The following is a 22,619-nucleotide window of genomic DNA, read 5'->3' on the forward strand; positions in this document are numbered from 1 at the left end:
AAACCTTGCACAGAAGCAATTAAATTCAGTAAGACACGGTATTCACTGACTGTACAACTCTCATGTTTATTAGTGCGTATGTATCCCTGGGAAATAATTGACTATAGATGACGATAGGACTGCGTATTGAATACACAATGATTATTGTATTAGGTAGGCACAAGAAAACTCAGTTACCCACGAACAACAATGGAGACGCCGGAAGCTCATGTAGTTTCCGGTCGGAATTGACGTATGTGGATTGACTGTCAACATGTAAGATGGCGGCACACCACAGGCAGAATGCCGCTGGGCGAAGGAAAGTACAGGTAAACATATATTTCTGTAATAAAAAGGTGATTGCATTGAAATGCGCACAATTCCCAAAATTCTGCGAATTTCCCCCCCAAATCCAACAATAAGACAAATTGGAATCTAAGAATGGGTGTAGTTACTGTTGACCGTCACCTGCTAGCTGGTTAATTAGCTAAAGACGACGTGACAGTATATGTGCAGTAGCTAATTCGTATGCCAGAAACACCAGATTTAAAGAATTATTCTCAATTCCAAAGTATTACTTTTGGCATTTCCGATATAACACATTGTGACATTGTTACAACTGCTGGATTTGTAAACTTCACCGTTAAACTGGCTGTTCAAATATGTTAGCTAACAGTAGCTATGTCAGCTAAGTGTTAGTGGAGAGAGGAGAAAGCTAGGTATAAACTTGTAAATCACACCACTGAACTTGTTGTTCAAACATGCTAACTTACGCTGTAAATAGATGTCAGACAACTTCGTTAGTTATCTGGTAGTGATTAGGGAGATTCTTGTAAATTCCATAATTTTATTGATTGTTCAAACACGTTAACGTTAGTCAACGGGTACAGCTAACTAGCTAGGTCGGTAAGCGTTTATACCAAAATTAGCCTAAGCTGTAACTGGTTAGCTAGCTAGCTAACGTAGCGATGTGGACCTCCTGTGTTAGATGAACTAGAAGCTTGATACGCTCATGGTGTAATGTTGAATAATGTATTGTGATGCAGTTACTGAACCTCAGTCACTGACCAAAACACTAAATTAAATTGAAAGCTGACAGTAATTTACGAGACGGACTATAACTACATTGGCTAGTACATTAGTCAGCTTGTTCTGGTTATACGAGTGATCAGTGTTAGCGGGATTTGCTAGTAACAAGATTGTCAACCATAGATAATACAGCAGTAGATGTGTTGATGTCATAGAGCCCCTATAAATCCAAATGAAGCAATTTCACAGTCATCTTACCTGGGACCTGTTCTAAACAATCTACAATACAAACACATGGTAGAAGTGGCATTTTAGTTCTTCTAACAGTTACATTTGCTTAATAATATATAATGCATAACGTACTACATACAATGACTGTACTTTTCAGAATATAAACCAACAAATCCATTTGGAATAGTTTTCAATAATTTATTAGTAATAAGAGTGTGTGCACTTACGCAACCAGGTTATTGTAAGGTTTTTATTTTATTTTTTTTATTTTTTTCCTCTAAGTTTGTTTTTCAATTGAATTGTTCATTTTATAGATCACATTAAATGTGGAAACAGTTCTGACATGATTTATCTTTGTCTCATTCTTTTACATCACAACAACCTGGCATTTTCAAAGGGGTGTGTAGACTTTTTATATCCACTGTAGCTCAACAGCTACGGCTAAGATGATTAGCTTTCTTGTTCATTGATTAAAAACATGGTATGTACAGTTAAGTATGTTTCATACATTTCTACACTATTGCTTATGCGTGAACAATGTTTCCCACCTCCTTTATATGGTTCACTCTTTTTCTGGACCAAATTACTGATGCACAAAATACCACCAAGTCTATTCTTAAGTGGCTTGACTTTTCCGATCTGGTCCCATGTTAGATGGGGGAGCAATTGAGAAGTCAGAACTATATGTCCCATCTATGCTATATATCTATGGTGTCAATAACAACTGATTATGCAAATTCTGACACGACAGCACTAATAAAAATAATAGTCCCCTATGAATGTTTATTTTTATAGGGATTAGGACATTACAAAACAGTTATATAAATGTACAAGTGATTTCTTGATAATGCGATTTCTTTATAGTCATAAAGACACCAAAGGTTGTTTTGTAGTGATCACGTGATAAACTATATATTTTTGTTGATTTTGTTACTCTGATACTTAGTTACTAGAATCTTTGCAGATACCAGACATTTAATGCCAGATACCAGTGGCATTAAATAAGGAAAGTTGCTGGTTCAGTTCAGTACAACAAAATGTTTGTGTGTGTGGTTTTTGACCTGAGTGATGTGCAGATTCAATTATGCCAAGGCAGGGGGCACCAGTCTAACACTCACAACATGAATGGCACACTTCTCAAATCAGAACCTGTTCTCCATCTTTCTAAATATGTAGCCTCCTTGGTTTCTGCACTGACAGTACCTGATCAAAACTCTTTCTCACAGCTCTCTCTCTTCGCTGTTCAGCAGACATGTTGAGCATTAAGCAATATTTGGAACATCAAATCACAATAACTTCATAATGCATACATATAGAATTGTAATACATATCCTATTGGAACTTTGTATTGTAATGTTCTATCACAAGATATTTAAAATAATGAATACTGACAAATAAAGCAAAGATTTTTTTTCCCTCTCCAACAAATGCTTTTACTAATTTGAAGAAACTGACTTCATACTTGTGGAATATTGGGGCATTTGTTTGACGCATGGTAACTTAGACCTGACAAAACCTGACTAACAGGATGCTGCTTTACTGCATTAACATATTGCCAGTTACAGACATTCGAGGCAGTCCCTCACTGGTTAATTGTGCACTTTACAAGTATGGATATTGCGGTTAGTCGTGTGAGTGTGATAAAGGGCTTCCATTTTTATTTTGAAATTATACAGAGACTTTTAAACAATGGCAAAACTACTATGTTGATCTGAGCCTTGCTTTTGGAAAATCACATTAGCATATGGCTTTCTACTGTTACAGTTGCACTTCCCCAGACTTAACATTTACTTAAGCCTTGACATTCAAACATTCCCGTTGTCCTAATGTAAGCCACGCCAGCACCAACTCTATCGCAGGTGGGTTGTTCAAGAACTAAGGGCACTGGATTCAGATTTACGCCAGATGCCTCCCAACCATTGATTACCTCCCTCGCTGGTTCTCCCCGGTCCAGTCACATGCCTTAGCCTAGGGCGCCGTGGTTCTGCCTGGTCCAACTCTACCGTTGACCTCTTCAACGTTTTATTTGCAGGTGTCTTATGTAATAAGAGATGAGGTGGAGAAATACAATCGTAATGGGGTTAACGCTCTTCAACTGGACCCTGCCCTGAACAGGCTGTTCACTGCCGGGAGAGACTCCATCATCAGAATATGGAGTGTGAACCAGCACAAGGTACAGTGTCCCAGTCACATCAAGATACATTATAATAGTGTCCCCCTGGACTAAGTCACACATTCGTGTGCTCTCAGGTGCACTACTATTGACCGAAGCCTTGTGCGCCCCGGTCCGTAGTAGGGCCCTGTGGAACAAACAGGGTGCCCTTTGGGACACTTAATCCTGTCTCTTATATACCAACGATTGCCTGAACCTGATTTCACGTGGAATAGAGAGGAGACGCTGCCAGTGGTGTTTGGTATAAGCTGTCCCCACGTGGGTTAAGTGAATGTCTCTCTTTCACAGCAGGACCCTTACATTGCCTCTATGGAGCACCATACAGATTGGGTCAACGACATTGTCCTCTGTTGCAACGGCAAGACATGTGAGTGTTTAATGCTGCCTGTTTTCCGGTGTTTTCCGGTAGCGTGTAGGACCTAGCCGTGGTTTTTCTACTTTCAAATGTGTTCCGTTTTCCTTCCAGTGATTTCTGCCTCGTCAGACACAACGGTGAAAGTGTGGAACGCTCACAAAGGATTCTGCATGTCAACGTTACGGACGCACAAGGTGCGCTTTTTATAATGCGTGTTTAGGCGGCAGTTCTTTAGGTTCATCAGTACGGTGTCCGCTTGTAGGAAACGGTTGTGTTCTGAAATTGAATGAGAACATCTAGTGTAGCGTGTGTTAGATACTGTAATGGACGTCATCGTTGATCTTGCATTGTGCCTGGCAGGACTATGTGAAAGCCTTGGCCTATGCTAAAGACAAGGAGCTGGTGGCCTCGGCAGGGTTGGACAGGCAGATCTTCCTGTGGGATGTTAACACGTTAACAGCCCTAACTGCCTCAAACAACACCGTTACCAGTAGGTATTATTTTAGTGATTTATCCGATATTTCAAAGGTGAATCCTGTCGACATGAAAAAGGTTACAAGAATGATGTTGAGGCGAAAATCAAGCGTTAGTTTCATGGTGAAAAGCTTTTAGCAGGTGCTCTTTAGATAATAAGCGCTAATTATTTGAATCGGTCGTTTGTGGTTTGTGTGTGTGACAGCGTCATCACTCAGTGGGAACAAAGACTCCATCTACAGCTTGGCAATGAACCAGATGGGTACAGTCATCGTGTCTGGCTCCACTGAAAAGGTTAGAGGGCTTTCATTGACTGTTATTTTCATTCGCCGTTTGTATGTTGAAATGCATTGGAATTCTGGGAAGTGCAGAAACCTTATTGAAATTGTATGGAGAATTCTTGCTGGCTTGTAATGATTTTGTCTTCAAAGGTAGTCATCGTTATAAGGTAGGTGTCTTATAAAGATAGTAGTTGCCTTTAAGAGTATTTTTTACGCTACTGTCTCTCTGTTTTCAAGGTAGATGTTTGCTGTATTTCTGGTTGTGGCTGTCTTTAAAAAAAAAAATCATTTTTAAAGGTATTTGTTTTCTGTTCGATCTGTTGATGTTGCACCAGGTCCTGAGAGTGTGGGACCCTCGAACTTGTGCTAAACTCATGAAGCTGAAAGGCCACTCTGACAATGTCAAGTCACTGTTGCTGAACAGGGATGGCACGCAGGTAAAGCATGTTTTCTTATGTTTTAGGGGTGGCCGGGTGGCCTAGTGGTTAAGCTAAGAATATAATAGAATATTTTGGCCAAGTTTCCCAGCCTTGGACTACTGGACACTACTACCCTTTTGTCAATACCCAGAATGATCAGACTCCTCTGTCCCCTGTCTGTAGTGAATCTTGTTGGCTTACTCCTTCAACATCTCACATCTGACATTATATTAATGTTGCTGTTTGGTTGTCGAACTGTCTAACCTAACCCTCTGTCTGGCTCCAGTGTCTTTCCGGCAGCTCTGATGGCACCATCCGGCTGTGGTCCTTGGGGCAGCAGCGGTGCATAGCTACATACCGGGTCCACGATGAGGGGGTCTGGGCCCTGCAGGTGAACGAAGCCTTCACACACATCTACTCAGGGGGCCGAGACAAGAAGATCTACTGCACTGACCTGAGGAACCCAGACATCAGAGTACTGATCTGTGAAGAGAAGGCGTCTGTACTGAAGGTGAACGTGCCTGCCTGCCTGCGCGCCTGCCTGTGTGTTTGCATTAATCTCAGGGAACTTGGACTCACCTGTCTGTCTTCTTCTGTTCTCCCCAGATGGAACTAGACAGGTCAGCCGACCCTCCTCCTGCTATCTGGGTCTCCACCACCAAGTCATCTGTTAACAAATGGGTAAGCAGTATGTACGCCTACCTACACTATATATGAGACCTTTCTACTGCGCAGGCCGGTTGTTGGCATGAAGTTACTCCCACAGGAAAATATACCATGGCTTGTTACAGGTACATGATATGTGATCCACTCCTGCTGGTGTTTCTTTAGGAAGAGACTTCAAAGACCTCTTTGTTGTTCACTGTGTCCTTCTGTTGCAGTCTCTAAAGGGAATCCACAACTTCCGGGCGTCAGGCGATTATGACAACGACATAACCACTCCCCTGACCCCTCTGTGTACGACACCTGAACAGGTCATCAAAGGTAACACTACCAGAGTGACATAACTGGACATGGTTTCTTAAACGATCTAACCTAATGGCTTTCAAATGACACTTTGTTATTAAAGTCTAGTTTATACTTTATACAGCAAAATTGTGATGACCATTCAATGCCAAACTCATGCTGTATAACATCTGTATGGCCTCAACAGGCCGACGCTCCAAATAGCGCATATTCTCTGCGTTTAACACCAATCCTTTCATCCATTTAAATGTAATCCCTTTCAAAATAATGTTTTAAATATTTCCTGTCCCAGTGAAAATAACTGTCACACTGATGGTTCCTTGACATTCCACTGGGCTACATTACATTTTTTAAATCAACAGCACTTGCCAAATCAACATTTCTAAAGACGTTTTAGTAGACAGTATAGCCATCATTTTTAACTAACAGTAATTGTTAACGGAGAACTAGCTCTTATATGTCGTCCTTTCAGTTGTTAAACTAAAGGTGGTTTTAACGGTGTTTTTAGGGGGTGCCAGTATAATCCAGTGTCACATTCTGAATGACAAGAGGCACATTGTGACCAAAGACACCAACAACAACGTTGCCTTCTGGGACGTGCTGAAGGCTTGTAAAGGAGAAGACCTGGGCAAAGTAGAGTTCGATGAGGAGATTAAGAAGAGGTTCAAGCAGGTCTACGTCCCAAACTGGTTCTCTGTCGACCTCAAAACAGGGGTAGATTATTTATTCAAGAAAACATTTGTTAAGGATTTGATGTAGCCTCATAATTTCTTTAGCACTGTCGTCACATTGACATTAGCTGACATAACCTTCTGGGATTGTAAAACTGAAGGTTGTTGATGTTCCCGTTTGTGTCCTGTGTGTTGCTGGGCAGATGCTGACCATCACGCTAGATGAGAGCGACTGCTTTGCTGCCTGGGTTTCTGCTAAAGACGCTGGATTCTCCAGCACTGATGGGTCTGACCCCAAGTGTAGGATTCCCTTTATTTGTTTACCACAAAACAAGTCGACCCCTCTCGTTGATCGTCTGTGTGCGTGTGAGCTGCATCCTCTGATCCACAGTTGTGTATGTGTTTGTGTGTGTAGTGAACCTGGGCGGACTTCTACTTCAAGCTCTCCTCGAGTTCTGGCCCAGGACGCACATCAACCCAATGGACGAGGAGGAGATCGAGGTCAACCACGGTAAACATGCCCTGTTGTCGCCATCATCTTCTTATCAAGGAATGCTTCTGTTTTCACTGACCGTTTGTTAACAGTGAAGGTGCTGAGGAGCCCTAAAAATATAATCTCTAAAACGCTAAATGCACACACATCGATTGTAGTTTTTAGCGAAGTTTCAAAAGATTTTATTCTGATGATATGACCGCAGCAGCGGTGAATGGGGAGCAGGAGACACGGGTCCAGAAGGGGAACGGGTACTTCCAGGTTCCTCCACACACTCCAGTAATCTTCGGGGAGGCAGGAGGGAGGACTCTGTTCCGGTATGTCTTTTAATACTGTGTTAAGGGCCACTAGAATGGCGCTTAATACTGCATAAAGGGCCACCACTATGTAAATGAATGTTTGTTGGATTGATTCCATAGTGTGTACAGACAAGTTAATAAAGAGCCAATCGCACATTGGCGTGGTAATGTTTGAATCAGTATTTGTATCAGTAGTGTTTATTCATGTTTGAAATTGATGGAAGACTGTCTGTACAATGATTCCTGTTGTTCTGCATTTTTTTTTTTGACATTGGCCGTCCTGTTCTAGTCTGTTGTGTAGGGACTCCGGGGGGGAAACAGAGTCCATGCTACTGAATGAAACCGTTCCACAGTGGGTCATAGACATCACCGTGGATGTAAGTGCCCTTCCAGTCGTTCCTTCTGTTCTCCTGGTTCACCCTGAACTCCTAAACCTAATTCCTATCGTGTGCCTCCTTTTTGTTTCTTTTCTGTCTTTTAGAAAAACATGCCCAAGTTCAACAAGATCCCATTCTACCTCCAGCCTCATTCGTCCTCTGGTGCAAAAACACTAAAAAAGTAAGATTTTCAGTCTACTTTGTTAATTAATATTATTCTTGGGGGAATTTGGCCCTTCTGCGTGTAATGAAAATGAAGAACTTTCCTGTTCTGAATCCAGTTGTTTTGGGGCACAAACATGGAGACAAATAATAGATCCAAGCTTTGGTGCATTAGATTGACCTGTAAGCACAGAAGTAAAGTACAGACTTCAATGGTGATTTGAGTCCAATCAGATCAAAGCAGAATCAGTGTCTGCAAGGTCACATGACCACAGAATGGCAGTTCTATTTGAGCAGAATCCAATATTATAGCTTTGTATAGCGTTACTGTAAGACGATACCCCCTCACATTAAATCACCAGCTTAATAATACCTAAATAAAATAAATTGTAAACACTGTTGCTATTTGATCCTGCATATTAACATTTTGGTCAATTCATGGTGATGTCTGTTTTGATCTTCTTGAGTCAGTATTGTTTTTAACAAACTAACATATTCTACCTGTGTATTTTGGACCTTATCCGCACCTGTGCAGAAAGCTATGGGAACTTTCCGTACCCCGAAAAAGTCCAATCCGCAGGCACGTTTTCTTCTGCTGAGCTTCAGAACAACTTACCCACTGGTGCTGTGTTTGTGTCTCGGTAGGGACCGTCTGTCTGCCAGCGACATGCTCCAAGTGCGTAAGGTAATGGAACACGTCTATGAAAAGATCATTAACCTGGATACCGAGTCCCAGACCACAGCCTCCTCTTCAGCGGCCAATGACAAGCCAGGAGAGATGGAGAAGGACGAGGACATGGCCCTCATGGCTGAGGAGAAGATAGAACTCATGTGTCAAGACCAGGTGGGGACTCCTCCCTTACACAACCCAACAGCTTTCGTTTTTCAACATTGCCATTATTGTTTAAGGTTATTATAGTTGACGGGACAGACGGGAAGGAATTGAGCCAGGCAGAAACGGAATTAAAAAACAACACTAGTATAGCTTATCTTGAACGGACCGTGTCCACAGATGACCATCATCAACAGAAACCTCTTCACTCATTAGCTTCAATCAGATCTAACAACACTATGTCACAGTCAGTTACCGTGCTAGTTTGGTGGTGTTTCTGCATCACCCACTTGAAGTATTGTTTGTAAATGCAGAAATGGGTGTAGGTCTGTACATGTTGAATTTATGGTCGAGCAGTGCATTCCAGATAAAACAGTTACTGTTGGATCATGCGATGAATCAGAGTTAACAGATTTACTGTATTTCTCAACAATTGAAACCTTGAGGAAATTGCATGTGTTTACTTTAGTTGTGAAGTTGTCTGTGTACCATGTAAAAGCTGCCTGCTAAAAGATTTTCAGTGATTTTTCATTATTCCAAATGTTCTCCTGATTAGTGATGTACAGATTCATTAAGCATGCCGTGTTATGGATACATTCTTAAACAGTACATAACTTCTACGTGTTGTTTTTACAAAGGTAAAAAAGGTAGTGTGCATCATCAGAACTCTAATCTCACATGATAATGATGTACGTCCATCTTATTCACGTATGGGTTTTCTTTCCTCCTCTGTCCTACAGGTTCTAGATCCCAACATGGACCTGCGAACTGTCAAACATTTTATCTGGAAGAGCGGAGGGGACTTGACACTTCATTATAGGCAGAAATCTACCTGAGAGAGAATCAACAAGACTTTGAGACAGTCTTGTTGATATCGTATTTATTGTCTGCTGTTTAAACATCCAACTCAGTCATCCAGTATTTTTCAGCCCTAATGACAAACGGGCAAATGTTTCCGAGAGGGCATAGCAGAAACTGGACGGAAACAGCAAGCAACTAGACCTGCGTTTGTCTGTGAAGACCCAATATTCTACATTGGTGTGCCGTAATGAAAACAGCCCTGGTGCCTGGAAAACCTTTGTCGGGCTAACTGAGGATGTTGGTGATTTTTTTTTTATCATAGGAAACTCAACTCGAATGACCAGTAAAAAAAACAATTGAAGGGATGAATTATGAACGCAGATCTCTCTCTGCATAATATGCTATAGAGGCACAATGGAAGGATAATGATTAAAATGTTCTTATTTTTTACATTCTTAGTTTATTTTCCCTTTTCTTTGTAATGTCATTATTACTTCTGCGGCATGGGTTTGTATATGTTACTGTACTGTATATCTGACTTGAGGTTGTATGTACAGTCTGTTTATTCAGGCACATTCCAGAAACATCCAGATAACATCTTTAGGTATATTCAAATCATATCTATTTTCTCCTGAAGGTTTAATGCTTTTAGATGTATTGGAAGTAGTGAATGAGTGTGTACCACTTCAGGAGAAAGGAGATACAATTGGAAGGAACTTGTCACAAGGGGCCTGGGAGTTACTCCTATAATTGTAACTTGACCAAGAAAACCTCCTAGAACTCTCACCACTAAGGACTCCACCTGTAATAAACCTGGACAGCCAGGAAATATTTGTTCCTTACAATACAGTTTTAATGGCTTAGTTTACAGATGTTTTATTTAGCTGACACTCTTATCCAGAGAGACTTCCATATGTTATCTGTTGCACCCATTAGTATCTACAGTTACCGATGGGAGAGGGAATTAATGGGTCAGTTAAAAGCTGTGTGTGACTAGGTGTGCAGGATGGTCTGATTGGATATTTAGATGGGGTTAACACCTACTAACGATGGGTTTAACACCTACTCAAAGTGACCACAGAGTCAGGACACCCGTTTAACGACCCATCATTGGTACCCAACACAGGGTAACCCAACATGTTCTATTCACTGCCCTGGAGCATTGGGGTTTGATCTCTAGACCAAGGGAGGGCCAGAAGGGAACCGTCTTCCAAAAATAGCAGCATCTGGTTCCTCATCTAGGACCGACCCTGCTTAGAATACAGCCAGCAGTGGGATACAGAGTGCTCTGCTGTTGCCATAATTCTGGGTTATTTGGATTGAAATAAAAAAATATATATTGCATTTTCTTTTTATCAATTGATTTGTTTTTTGTTAATAACGTACTGTATGTGTACCACATTTTGAATGGATGCAATTAATATTTTTTTTACCCCGAACAAAATGTATATCAAAAGAACATAAAAAAAACAGATTTTCTAGCCTGGTCCCAGATTATATGTGGTGTATAGCAGTTTCTTGGGTCTTTGGGACCAGGTGGTGGATTATAAGATTGTTTTCCAGTTTTAGCAATCAGAACACAAACAAGGCATTTCTAGAATTTCTTTCAGTTTTATGATTATGAACAAATATAGTCAATCTACAGGGTTTGTACTGAAAACATTACTACTGTGGTAAACATACCAATATGAAAAAATATATAATTGAAAATGAAATTCATAGATTGGCTGGATGGATAGTGGAATGGAAAGTCTATTTTAATTTTTTATTTATTAAATCACTTTCTCCCACAAGAAAGATGTATTAGTAATACATTACTATGGTGATTACTTTGAGTACACCCCAGAACATGTTACTGTAGACCATAGAAATGTAATTACCATATAATGATATGATTCTCTTTCTATGGACTAGACAGCAAGGTTCTGTATCCTCGTAATCTATAATATATGCCCTGTTTGTAACTACTGGGGTATAATAATGTAGTATATTTTGAGCTTTCAACAGTATATTACATTTGAACATTAACAAACAGACTTTTTTTGTTTTGAATAGAAAGTTGAGAGAATTACCATAGGCAAAAGTAAAATATGTGATCATTTTTATTGTTCGTTCCAGTGATAAGTGATTAAATTTTTGCATCAAAAGCTTTACAGAGCATATTTATCCATTTTCAGAGTCATTTCTTTTATTCAAGCATATTCATTAATACAATATTCAAGAGTATAAGAGCCAATGAAGAAAGAAATTGGTGGTGGTACTTAGAACTTTATATTTTTTTGCATGGATAATACTAAATACTTTGGAGAATAAAGTAAAGAAATGTAGGGCTGTTTCCACAGACAAACATTAAGCGTAGTCCTAGACTAAAGAAAATCAAGCTCGATACAGCTTTAGAATACAGCAAATCTTTAGTTTCATCTTCATCTGTGAAACTAGCCCTAAAAATAACGGTTGTGCCCCAGATTTTTTTCTTCTTTCATGATTAGCTATCCTATTTCATCAAGTCCATACACAGATTTTTTTGCATGTTGACAGAATGTAGTTGTCATGGTAAAGCAGGGTTGACTGAGGTAACGATCTGCACTAGTTCTAGTACTTTGAACAAATCAATATGACGACTTCAAGGTGTGAAGCATGCAGGACACCAGAGTCAACATAAGTAGGCTTCACAACCAAAAGGTTCCAGTTTGCTATGGCATGTCATATGAACTGAAACCATCAATGTATTAAAAGACACAAAGTCCGGAGTTTGAGCTGGGCACTTAACAGTCTAGAGAAGGATGAGATGGCCAATGAGCCACCTACTCAGATTCATGCTTTTTTTTGTTATTTTGTTGCCCTCACACCACTCCACAAAAAAGCTGCTTTTTAACTTATCTTTTCAGGAAAGCTTTTTCACTCATTTTGTTAGTTATAGGTCATAATCTGGTAACACTTTATGCCTTTATTCTTGTAATGTTGCCACATTATTCTTCAAGGTTAATTACCTTAAAAAATATCCCTTATATTTGACAGTAAGACTTGAATTTCTACTTCCTTCCAGAAGTCTACACATTTTGGTGAAGTGACTTTTTGGTCTATGCCAAAACAAATTTAAGTACCTCCACTTATTTTGTTTTTCTGTTACTTAACTTGGCCCTAATACTCTTGCATTATAAAAACATTATCCATCCATTTATAAAATATTTCCCAAAATATCTTTTAACCCGCATTTCTCTTGCAACCAAACATCTAGCACAAATCTATAACAAGAAAAATAAAAAAACATCCCATACATTTACACAAAAACATCTACATCAAACTAACAGTAGTGTCACTATTTCATCAGAGACCGATGTACATACAAAAACATGGCTACTGCACAAGGTTGGGATGAATTCCATAAAAATCCTAATACCAAATGTTCCTTATTAAAGAGAACTAGAATTATGGTTTTACTGTTATTATTCTTCAAGAATTTAAATTAAATTGACCCCAACCTAACTACTGTGCTGACACTGTGGTTCCATCTTACAAATGGAATATTCCAGGATGCTTGAAGGCATACAAACTAGTTTAAAATGTCACTTAATTGCATAGATCACAAAAATTACAATGCAGATAAGAGGTAACATGGTGGAATTAGACTTGGAAATACCAAATACTTTGAAATAACATTCCCTACTTAGTGTTTAAAAAATAGTGACTTACTTTTTGTAGGTGTTACAGAAATGGACCAGATATCCATAAATATCACAAAACAGACTAACCCATTGGAGTAGGTATACTCATCACCTCTTAAGAAAGTTTTAAAAAGAAAAACTTGAAAATGTCTTCTTTTTGTAAACACAAAACTAACAACAAAAAAAGTATTTAAATGGATTCTGATAAAAGTAAAACAAACCAACCAACCCCCCCCCAAAAAAAAAGCAAAGCAGCAGTACCTGATTGAATAGATTGCCACAAGATACAAAATGTGTCAACTGTGTACTGACATGAATACTTTGTCAAATACCTAACTTAGCTTGAAGTTTGCATTTTTAAAACTATTCCAAGATACCTGGAAATCTAACTTCAGATGCCTAGGCTTCCAACCTAGTCAAGTTAATGAGACATTATTTGAAAGGATGGTCATGCGAGCCAACTTGCAAACAAAATAAAGTATTTTAATTTATAAAACCCAGGTCATAGAAGCTATAATCACATTGGAGAAGTAGTCTTTATTTCAATTTATTTTTTTATACAGAAATAGTAGTTTGTCTTACTGTAAACTGTTGTGTACTTCAGATGTAGTTGTTACTACTGATAAATCATTAAGGTGCAATTGTGCTTGATTATATATCCCTTATCTGTTTCCCAGTGAATTATAAAGTAGTTAGATTTGAGAAAATCATTCATATTTTTTAGAATGAATATCATATAGTTGTCTGTATATGTGTTTATCTTTGGATATTTAATACAACTGTTCCATTAATGCCGTCTTTTTTTTCTTTTTGAAAAACATAATAATAAAAAAGATATCCATAAAACTTTAACATAAACTACAAAATGTTCATAAAAACATTACATTGCAAATTGGATTCCTGTTTTTAGAGTTACGCAAAAATGTGTAATGCGTAATATAACACAAAGATTCTAGAACGCTATTGCTATGTTTAAGTAATTATACTTACAATATCCCCCTTCAAACAACTGAACCATCCTTTCAGTTATATAAACATTGTTCCAGGTTCACTTTCTAGTTTAAAAAGGGGTGTATGCGTAGCAGGCAATGGGTACAGGTTTGAGCATTTTTAAGTACATTTCATGGAACTCAACATATTTCTCCATGAAGCTAAGTTTCTTTTTTGCAGTTAAATCAAATTTTATGTAACTCTGCATTTTGCCACAGCCAATGGAGTGCCATTTTGCTCAAACCTAATGACAAAATCAATACTACTCATTTAATTGTTTCAATAACTGCTAATTCTCCGTGACTGAGATTGTATTTTGCGGTTTGTTAGTTCTCAAAGGTAATATTATTCAGAAATACCATGCAGGCCTTCTATCTTTTCTGCATACGTAATATCTGGATGCAGTTTTTCGCCAGATTTCCCATCCCATTAAGTAATACCCAAAAAAACGTGGTTGTTTTTTTACGCTGTTGGATTTGAGACAGCCGACAAAGGATTCAAGTAACACCTGGATCTTCTGGATACACACCCCTGGACATGTCCCAAATGGTCCCCTATTACCTATTTAGTGCACTACTTTTGACCAGGGCTCATAGTGCACTATAAAGAGAATAGGGTGCAATTTGTGATGCACACCAGGTCTTTTGCCACCACTCCGGAAACGCTCTGTTGTTGACTGTTAAACACCTGTTTGTGCTTCCCCAGTCAGTGACCAGACTGGAAACACACAAACTCACTCCTCGAGTACTTCCTGGTTACTGACCTCGTGATCGTGGTGATGGTCGTGGCAACACTCAGGGTGCTCATGGTAATGTCCCTCTGCCGGGACTTCGGACTGCTCCACAGACGGCATCTCCAGCGAACTGACGATGTCTGGCTCTGCCACTACCTCTGCTAATGCTCCACTCAATGCAGCCTCCAACAGGGTGTGGGAGCCACCCGCCAACAGGTCACTGACCTGGGACTGGAGCAGGAGGTCGGCCAGAGGCTCAGACTGGAGCTGGTCTTGGGGCAGGAGGAGCTCCTGACCAGGGGAGGTGGAGGAATAAGTAACGTCTGGGGCTGGGAGAGAAACTTCAGCCTCAGCAGGAGGCTCCATGACCATGTCAGGAGATCCAGATGAGACATGCGGCTCTGAGTCTGCAGTTGGAATGGCTGACTCTGGGGGCAAGTCGGAGGAGGTGATTGTGGAGGCCAGGGCTGAAGCAAGGTCCATGGCTCCCGTCATGTTTAGGATCGCCTCTGGGGCAGTATCCACCTGGTTCCCTGGTATCTCAGCAAGCTCACCTTCACACAGCTCCTCTGTATGAACGAAAGGAGGCATCAGGACAACATCAGCACTACACAGAGTCATCATTGGTTGCAAGAGTAAAACAAATACTGCTTCACTGATAAGGGTCTATAGTTGAACTCTGCATAAAAAAATCCCAGTATGCTTCATGTTATTTTAAAATTACCAATGCCAGAGATGTTATCAATGTCCTTCTCCTCGTGCACAGCCAGGGATGTGCCCGTCATATCAATGGAGGAGACAGACAGGTCCAGCCGGTCCACCATGTCTTCTGATGGATCAGGCGTTACCATAGCGACCTCTGACTCTGAGAACCCTGGAGACACAACACATTCTGTAAATGAAAGGCCAGTGGGTTAACAGGCCAAAAGGCTGGCACAGTACAGCAGTAATCAGACCACATGAGTATAAGAAATACTGAGTTACAACTACCCAGGCTATTTTCAGTAACCCAGCAATATATCTGTGCACATGTCAAAAATGGCTTGTCAAACACCAAAACCTTCATTGATACAATACTGATTCAATCCATGATGAGGTCAGCTTCACATTTCTGTTTGTGCAACAACTTACCCTTTAATTTACCTTTACATTAATGTCATTTATGATATGCTTTTGTAAAGGACAATTTGTATTATCAGACTCACAGACTCATTTCTACAGCACCAGTTTCAACACACAGACTGAAATGAGTTTGCCACTCAAGCCACCCTTGACTCCCATACGGACATTGAAACATTATTCTTCCTTCATTCTGGATTACATCAACATCTGCACCAACAATGTCACCACCCATGAACTAATAAAGACATTCCCCAACCAGAAGCCGCGGATTAACAAAGAGCTCGGACAACGGCTAAAGGCACGCAACGCTGCTTTTAGATCCGGTGGAGCCCTTCAGCTCATCCAGGGCCAACCTAAAAAGGTGCATCAAGATGGCAAAGAATGACCACAAACTGCAGACTGAAGAGCACTTCTGCAACAACTCAGAACCCCGACGCATGTGGCAGGGCATCCAAGCCCTCACGGACTACCAGCCAAAGAACCCCACCCCCACAGCCAGGGACGTCTCCTTCAACAAACTAGATAAACAGGTTCTACACGCATCGACAGGGACAACAAAGAGCCAGCCATTAAAGCTGAACTCCCCCCAGACGTCCCCCCCCCCCCCGACTATCCACAGCAGAAGTGTCGTCTGCACTGAGCAGGGTGAATGCATACAAGGCTGCTGGTCCTGATGGCTTACCCGGGCGTGTGCTCAGAGCATGTGCTGGGTAGCTGGCCGAGATCTTGACCGACATTTTAAACCTGTCACAGGCCCAGGAAGTTTTCCCAACGTGCTTCAAGACCGCAACCATTGTGCCAGTGCCGAAGCAGTCGACTGCATCTAGCCTGAATGACTTCCCGACCGGTTGCACTCACCCGCACAATCATGAAGGGCTTCAAAAGTCTAGTTCTGGCCCACCTTAAGTCCTGCCTCCGCCCAACACTGGATCCCTACCAGTTTGCCTACCGGTCGAACGGGTCTACAGAGGACGCCATCTCCATAGCTTTACACTCTGCCCTGAACAACCTGGAAAAAATCAACACCTATGTGAGAATGCTATTCATAGACTTCAGCTCAGCATTCAACACTGTCATCCCCTCTAGGCTGGTCAACAAGCTCCATGACCATGTCAGTCTACAGGGAAGAGGTCATGCGCCTGGCGGCATGGTGTGCTGACAACAACCTGGCCCTCAACACCAAGAAAACCACGGAACTCATTGTGGATTACAGGAAGTCTAAAAGCAGCAGTCACGCCCCAGTCATCATTGATCGTGTGTCCAGCTTCAAATTCCTGGGTGTCCACATTTCCGAGGACCTTTTCTGGTCCTTCAACACCTCAGCTCTGGTCAAAAAGGCGCAGCAGTGCCTGTACTTTTTGAGGAGGCTGAAGGAGGCCCGCCTGTCCTCCAAGATCCTTGTGAACTTTCACCGCTGCACTATTGAGAGCATTCTGACTAACTGCACCACATTGTGGTTTAGCAGCTGCTCCATAGCTGACCAGAAGGCCCTGCAACGGGTGGTGAAAACCGCCCAGCCCATCATGGTGCCCAGCTTCCTGCCATCGTAGACCTCCAGCACAAGCGGCGTCTGCACAGGGCACGCGGGATCATCAGGGAGCCTTCACAGCCATGCCACAAACTGTTTGCCCTCCTACCATCAGGCAGGCGGTACAGGTCTCTTCGGTCCCACACCAGCAGGCTCAGGAACAGTTTCTTCCCATCCACTGTAACCCTGCTGAACTCGGTGACCCAGAGAAATCTGTGACACATCACTTACCGTACCCCCCTCCCCCCCCAACCGCCTCTCAGGTCCTTACTCCCTTGTTCTATTCTGACACTGCCTTGCCAAGTCTGATAATGGAAGTTTTCAGTTGTCTCAGGGACCTCACCACTGCATTTCAGTGGCACATGCACCTTGTATATTCAATTAGCCTCTTTGGACATTTAGAATTGCCATTGTGTCAGCATTTGTTTTTTTATACAGGCGCTTTTTCTTTTGACACAAACATCTACCTCGGGGACCTTAGTACTGCCATCTCTGCAGCCCGGTTGCTCATGCTGCCCTACTACATTACTCCTTTATTTGCCTCGTTTGAACATCTAGAAACAATAGCATAGTCAGACAAAGATTTTACAATGTGTCTTTAAAATGTATCTATATGTGTACTGTCGTGTATGTTAATACAAAATATCTAACTATGATTAATAAAATATAGATTCTGCCTTTTTACACTGATTCATCTTTCATCACTCTAAACCATGAATTCTATTGGATGATAAAGCAAAAGACATCATAGTATACCATTCTGTTATTTATATCAATAATGCATCATACTATACCACTCAGTTGTTTATGTCAATCATGAATCATATACCTCTGTTTTTTATATCACTCAGACATCCTATTATAGCACTAACCTACCACTTGTTTATATCAATGTGTAACGATTGTGTTGTATAGTGTGCGCCTCAAAAAGCACAGCTGTCGTTCAAGCACTTAATAATTATCTAATAAATGAATGAACCAATTAGTAAACCCACCTGGGTCCATGACTCTCTGTATTGGTGGAGGTAGAGGACCGTCCTCGTCCTGGAGAGTGCTCTGGCCCTCTTCCACTTGCTCTGCCCCCCTTCCCTGGCCTACCATCAGGGTGACCTGGAGATCACAGACAAATTGTCCGTTTATTTAAAGTTACTAAGTGCATAACAGAGTAAATTGCTTCTAAGTTAAGGTGGAGCTCTTGAGCGGTGCACCTAAAGACTAAGTCACTGTAGGTGAGGACAGAAGTGTATTAGAACCCACAATCCGTACCGCATCGTATCCATTGGTTGGTAAGTCTGATATAACGCTATCCTCTGGCAGCGCTGGAAACGTGGTCATCTCATCAGTCGGTGTGGGTTCCGGACGAGCTGGGATCCGATGCAAATAACCATACCCGATACCGCAACCCAAACTAAAGACAAGTCATCTCTGTTAGTGTGCTGCTGTTTTTTTTACCCTGGGTTTTTAGGCAGGGTGTTAGAATACATTTTCCAAACACATTATTATGGGATGTCAGTTGGATGTAGGAGTGACACAGAAAGTGGGGGAGAGAAAGCAGATGAGATCCACTCAAGACCCAGCGGGCCACACACCTCCCCTCTCCGCCCCAGGCCCCGTTAGGCGTGACCACCACCTCTCTGCAGGCGTCTGTCTCCGTGTTGTAGATCAGCAACTTCAGAGGTTTCCCCTCATGGGCCTCAATCAGAGAGAAGAAGTCCTCTGACTGTGGACAACCAAAGAAACCAAACGCTTTTACCTCCCGCATTGCTCGTCTGGGGGCATGCCCACCCATTATGGCTTTGTTGACTTGAATATGAATACCCATTCTGGGCGATCGCAATTCTGCGCAGAACATTAGATCAGACCCATTAGCTTGCCACGACAGACACAACTCTACCGGGTGCTGAGATCAGTTCCCATGCCGTGTTAAGTGCAATGGATGTGTTAAGTGCAATGGATGTTTTACTGCGTGCATGCAAATGCTGCGTTTATTGTCAATCTTTAATATAGGTAACAACTGTCCTTATTCATAATGAGAATATGAGGGACACTTACGTCTTGCAAGACCTGGTCCGCTCCCACAATGAAGTCGGTGTGAGCCTGAAGGCCAGCCAACGCAGCCGGAGAGTTCACATCAACATCCTGGAGAGGGACAATTAGACACAGAATACTATAACAAACAATTAGTATGGCCACCAGGTAACACTGCTTACATCCGTTCGCACGCAACACACACACACACAGTAAGCACTTGAACTCTAGAAACAACCGGGGGGGAGGGGGGTGGAGGTGGTCCTTGACAAAAGGTTTGACTGACAGCAATTGCTGCCAATGACTCGTCTCACCAGCACATGCCAGACATTCTCATTGGCTCCCTGGTAGCTGCAGAACCTGACCGAGGCCCCCAGAAGGCCCTGTCCTCCCCACATGTTACTGGGCACCACCTCCACCTCCCGCAGCTTCATGGTCTTAGTGCTGTACACCTGCATCCTCACAGCCCTCTCCACATTCCCCTTCAGCAGGTCCTTCAGCAGGTCGTTCTCCTGGTTCTGGACACAGGTTTGTTTGTCAGCTGTAAATGTGTGGGAACTGCGTGTGCATGTGCACACTTATGCAACCATGTTATTGTAAGGATTCTTTCCCCCCTCGAAGATATCAGTTTGTTTTACAACTGAATTGTTCATGTTATGGGTCACATGCAAAGTGGAAAACATTCTGACATGATTTATCTTTGTCTCATTCTTTTACATCACAAAAACCTGGCATTTTAACAGGGGTGTGTAGACTTTTTATATCCATTATGTGTGTTAAATATTATATATATATATATATATATATATATATATATATATATATATATATATATATATATATATATATATATATATATATATATATATATATATATATATACACATACACAGTATCTCAAAAAAGTTAGTACACCCCTCACATTTTTTCATGTGACAACACTGAAGAAATGACACTTTGCTACAATGTAACAACACTCAGCCATTAATGTCTAAACCGCTTGCAACATAAGTGAGTACACCCCTAAGTGAAAATGTCCATATTGGGCCCAAAGTGTCAATATTTTGTGTGGCCACCATTATTTTCCAGCACTGCCTTAACCCTCTTGGGCATGGAGTTCACCAAAGCTTCACAGGTTGCCACTGGAGTCCTCTTCCACTCCTCCATGACGACATCATTGGGCCAAATTAGCCATTTTCCCTCCCTGGTGTCATGTGACTCGTTAGTGTTACAAGGTCTCAGGTGTGAATGGGGAGCAGGTGTGCAGCAACCAGGTGAGGAGTACAAAGACAAGTGTGTCTTGCCTACAGTCAAGCATGGTGGTGGGATTGTCATGGTCTGGGGCTGCGTGAGTGCTGCCGGTACTGGGGAGCTACAGTTCATAGAGGGAACCATGAAAGCCAACATGTACTGTGACATACTGAAGCAGAGCATGATCCCCTCCCTTCGGAAACTGGGCCGCAGGGCAGTATTCCAACATGATAATGACCCCAAGGACACATCCAAGACGACCACTGCCTTGCTAAAGAAGCTGAGGGTAAAGGTGATGGCAACCTGCAAAGCTCTGGTTAACCCCAAGAGGGTTAAGGCCGTGCTGGAAAATAATGGTGGCCACACAAAATATTGACACTTTGGGCCCAATTTGGAAATTTTCACATAGGGGTGTACTCACTTTTGTGAGATACTATGTGTGTGTATATATGTATGTATAAGTACTCTCTATTTTAGGACCAATATCTATCTATGGACTGCAGTAGAGCATCTGGGACTCACCAGTCTGTGGTCTCCTAGAGAGAGGATGAAGTCAAAGAAGGGCTCCAAACCAGCCTTCTCAGCAGGTGAATTCTCCTGCACCTGTCAGATCACAACAAGGACATGGGTGGACAAACACGACTAGAGACAGAATGTCATTAAAGATGCGTAAGTCGACGTCACAGTAGAAAACAATGACATTTGTCTTGAATACACTAATTTCCTGTTAAACTAGTCTATATTATGTGTGTCTCGTCTTTGTAGGCATTGACTGTGCGCGAACAATGTGCGTTAGACTGGCATTTTAAACTACAGTCTATATTATGGTTCAATAGAGCTGTGCAGCATATTATAGGTGGTTTCTTGCAGTGTATGGCTTCTGCAGACTGCAGCAGTCAGATACAGGGGAGAAGTTGGACGGTTACATAAATACAGATCTCTCATGTAGGCGAATGCCCTGTACCTTACACAAGAATGTGCACAATTACAGTAGCTATCTACGCATTTCTATACAAATGTTTTAATTCAAATGCGTGACGTATAGTAAATGTTCAATGTTGTATTTGTGAGAACTAGATACATATTATCTACGTCTACTCTAACGAGTTTGATTACTTTGTTAGAGGGATGATTAATCGCTGGCACTATTTAGCAAGTAAATCGAAGTGTTTTCTAAAGGATAGCTATCCAGCTAAGTGCCACATCACCAGCTTTCGGCAGGCCTTATCAACGGTTTACCACATTCCCTATGTTTTCTGGAGTGATCCGTTCAAAATAAAGTTAACTACACGCTTCATCATAAAAAGTGCAATAAATACAACAATAGGGTAGCATCATTATTACCCCGTGCACGTGGTATCCATCGGTTCCAATTTCCGACCCACCCGTGCTTTGTGATAAACCCATTTTGTTATAATAATTTAAAAAAAATCCAAAATACTCGCACACAGAAGCTACAAGACCGAAAATATATCCCTACTGCTCCGTGGCCATCTTGTCATACGTAATCTCGTATGTCAGAACAGGCTGATGCTACATTCAAGCACTAGTAGGGATTATCTACAACAAGTTTAGCGATTATGCCGTTTCAGAGTAGCACAGTTCCAATACCACATGAACGCGCCATAATTGCGTACTGACGCGTTGACCACGCAGGATCAACGACGTCATCGGTGACTGGACACTACCGTTCTGAAATCAATATATTTAGTGTCGTCTAAGTATAAAGTATGCTGAATAAGTATTTGTTTCACTAATTA

At 41.5% G+C, this 22,619-nt stretch overlaps 2 protein-coding genes across 5 annotated transcripts; one reads left to right on the top strand and one right to left on the bottom strand.

Moving 5' to 3' along the window:
* Window positions 1–206: 206 nt before the first annotated feature.
* On the top strand, window positions 207–10,886 carry LOC105022936 (WD repeat-containing protein 48). Of its 3 annotated transcripts, none has more exons than XM_010891717.4 (18): window positions 207–308; window positions 3,272–3,412; window positions 3,701–3,779; window positions 3,879–3,961; window positions 4,128–4,257; window positions 4,447–4,535; window positions 4,858–4,959; window positions 5,228–5,452; window positions 5,548–5,622; window positions 5,823–5,925; window positions 6,416–6,621; window positions 6,782–6,878; window positions 6,994–7,089; window positions 7,277–7,388; window positions 7,660–7,747; window positions 7,852–7,928; window positions 8,555–8,753; window positions 9,482–10,886. In XM_010891717.4, exons 1-18 carry the CDS (start codon window positions 261–263, stop codon window positions 9,575–9,577), a joined length of 2,046 nt encoding a protein of 681 aa, XP_010890019.1. In that variant the 5' UTR covers window positions 207–260; the 3' UTR covers window positions 9,578–10,886. The 3 variants fall into 3 exon arrangements, with proteins under 3 accessions (XP_010890019.1, XP_010890035.1, XP_010890028.1); XM_010891733.4 differs by having other exon boundaries at window positions 7,280–7,388; XM_010891726.4 differs by having other exon boundaries at window positions 3,704–3,779.
* A 740-nt stretch (window positions 10,887–11,626) lies between these two features.
* Window positions 11,627–22,372, bottom strand: gorasp1a (golgi reassembly stacking protein 1a). Of its 2 annotated transcripts, none has more exons than XM_010891746.4 (9): window positions 22,204–22,372; window positions 21,382–21,462; window positions 19,923–20,126; window positions 19,633–19,719; window positions 19,170–19,300; window positions 18,847–18,988; window positions 18,576–18,690; window positions 15,655–15,822; window positions 11,627–15,499 (listed from the first exon to the last, which is right to left on the bottom strand). In XM_010891746.4, the coding sequence occupies exons 1-9, from the start codon at window positions 22,264–22,266 to the stop codon at window positions 14,931–14,933; spliced, it is 1,560 nt and encodes a 519-aa protein (XP_010890048.2). In that variant the 5' UTR covers window positions 22,267–22,372; the 3' UTR covers window positions 11,627–14,930. The 2 variants fall into 2 exon arrangements, with proteins under 2 accessions (XP_010890048.2, XP_010890057.2); XM_010891755.4 differs by having other exon boundaries at window positions 15,655–15,804; window positions 22,204–22,370.
* Window positions 22,373–22,619: the final 247 nt, after the last annotated feature.

This window comes from Esox lucius, chromosome 3 (genome assembly GCF_011004845.1).
Source record: "Esox lucius isolate fEsoLuc1 chromosome 3, fEsoLuc1.pri, whole genome shotgun sequence".
Lineage (NCBI taxonomy): Eukaryota > Metazoa > Chordata > Actinopteri > Esociformes > Esocidae > Esox > Esox lucius.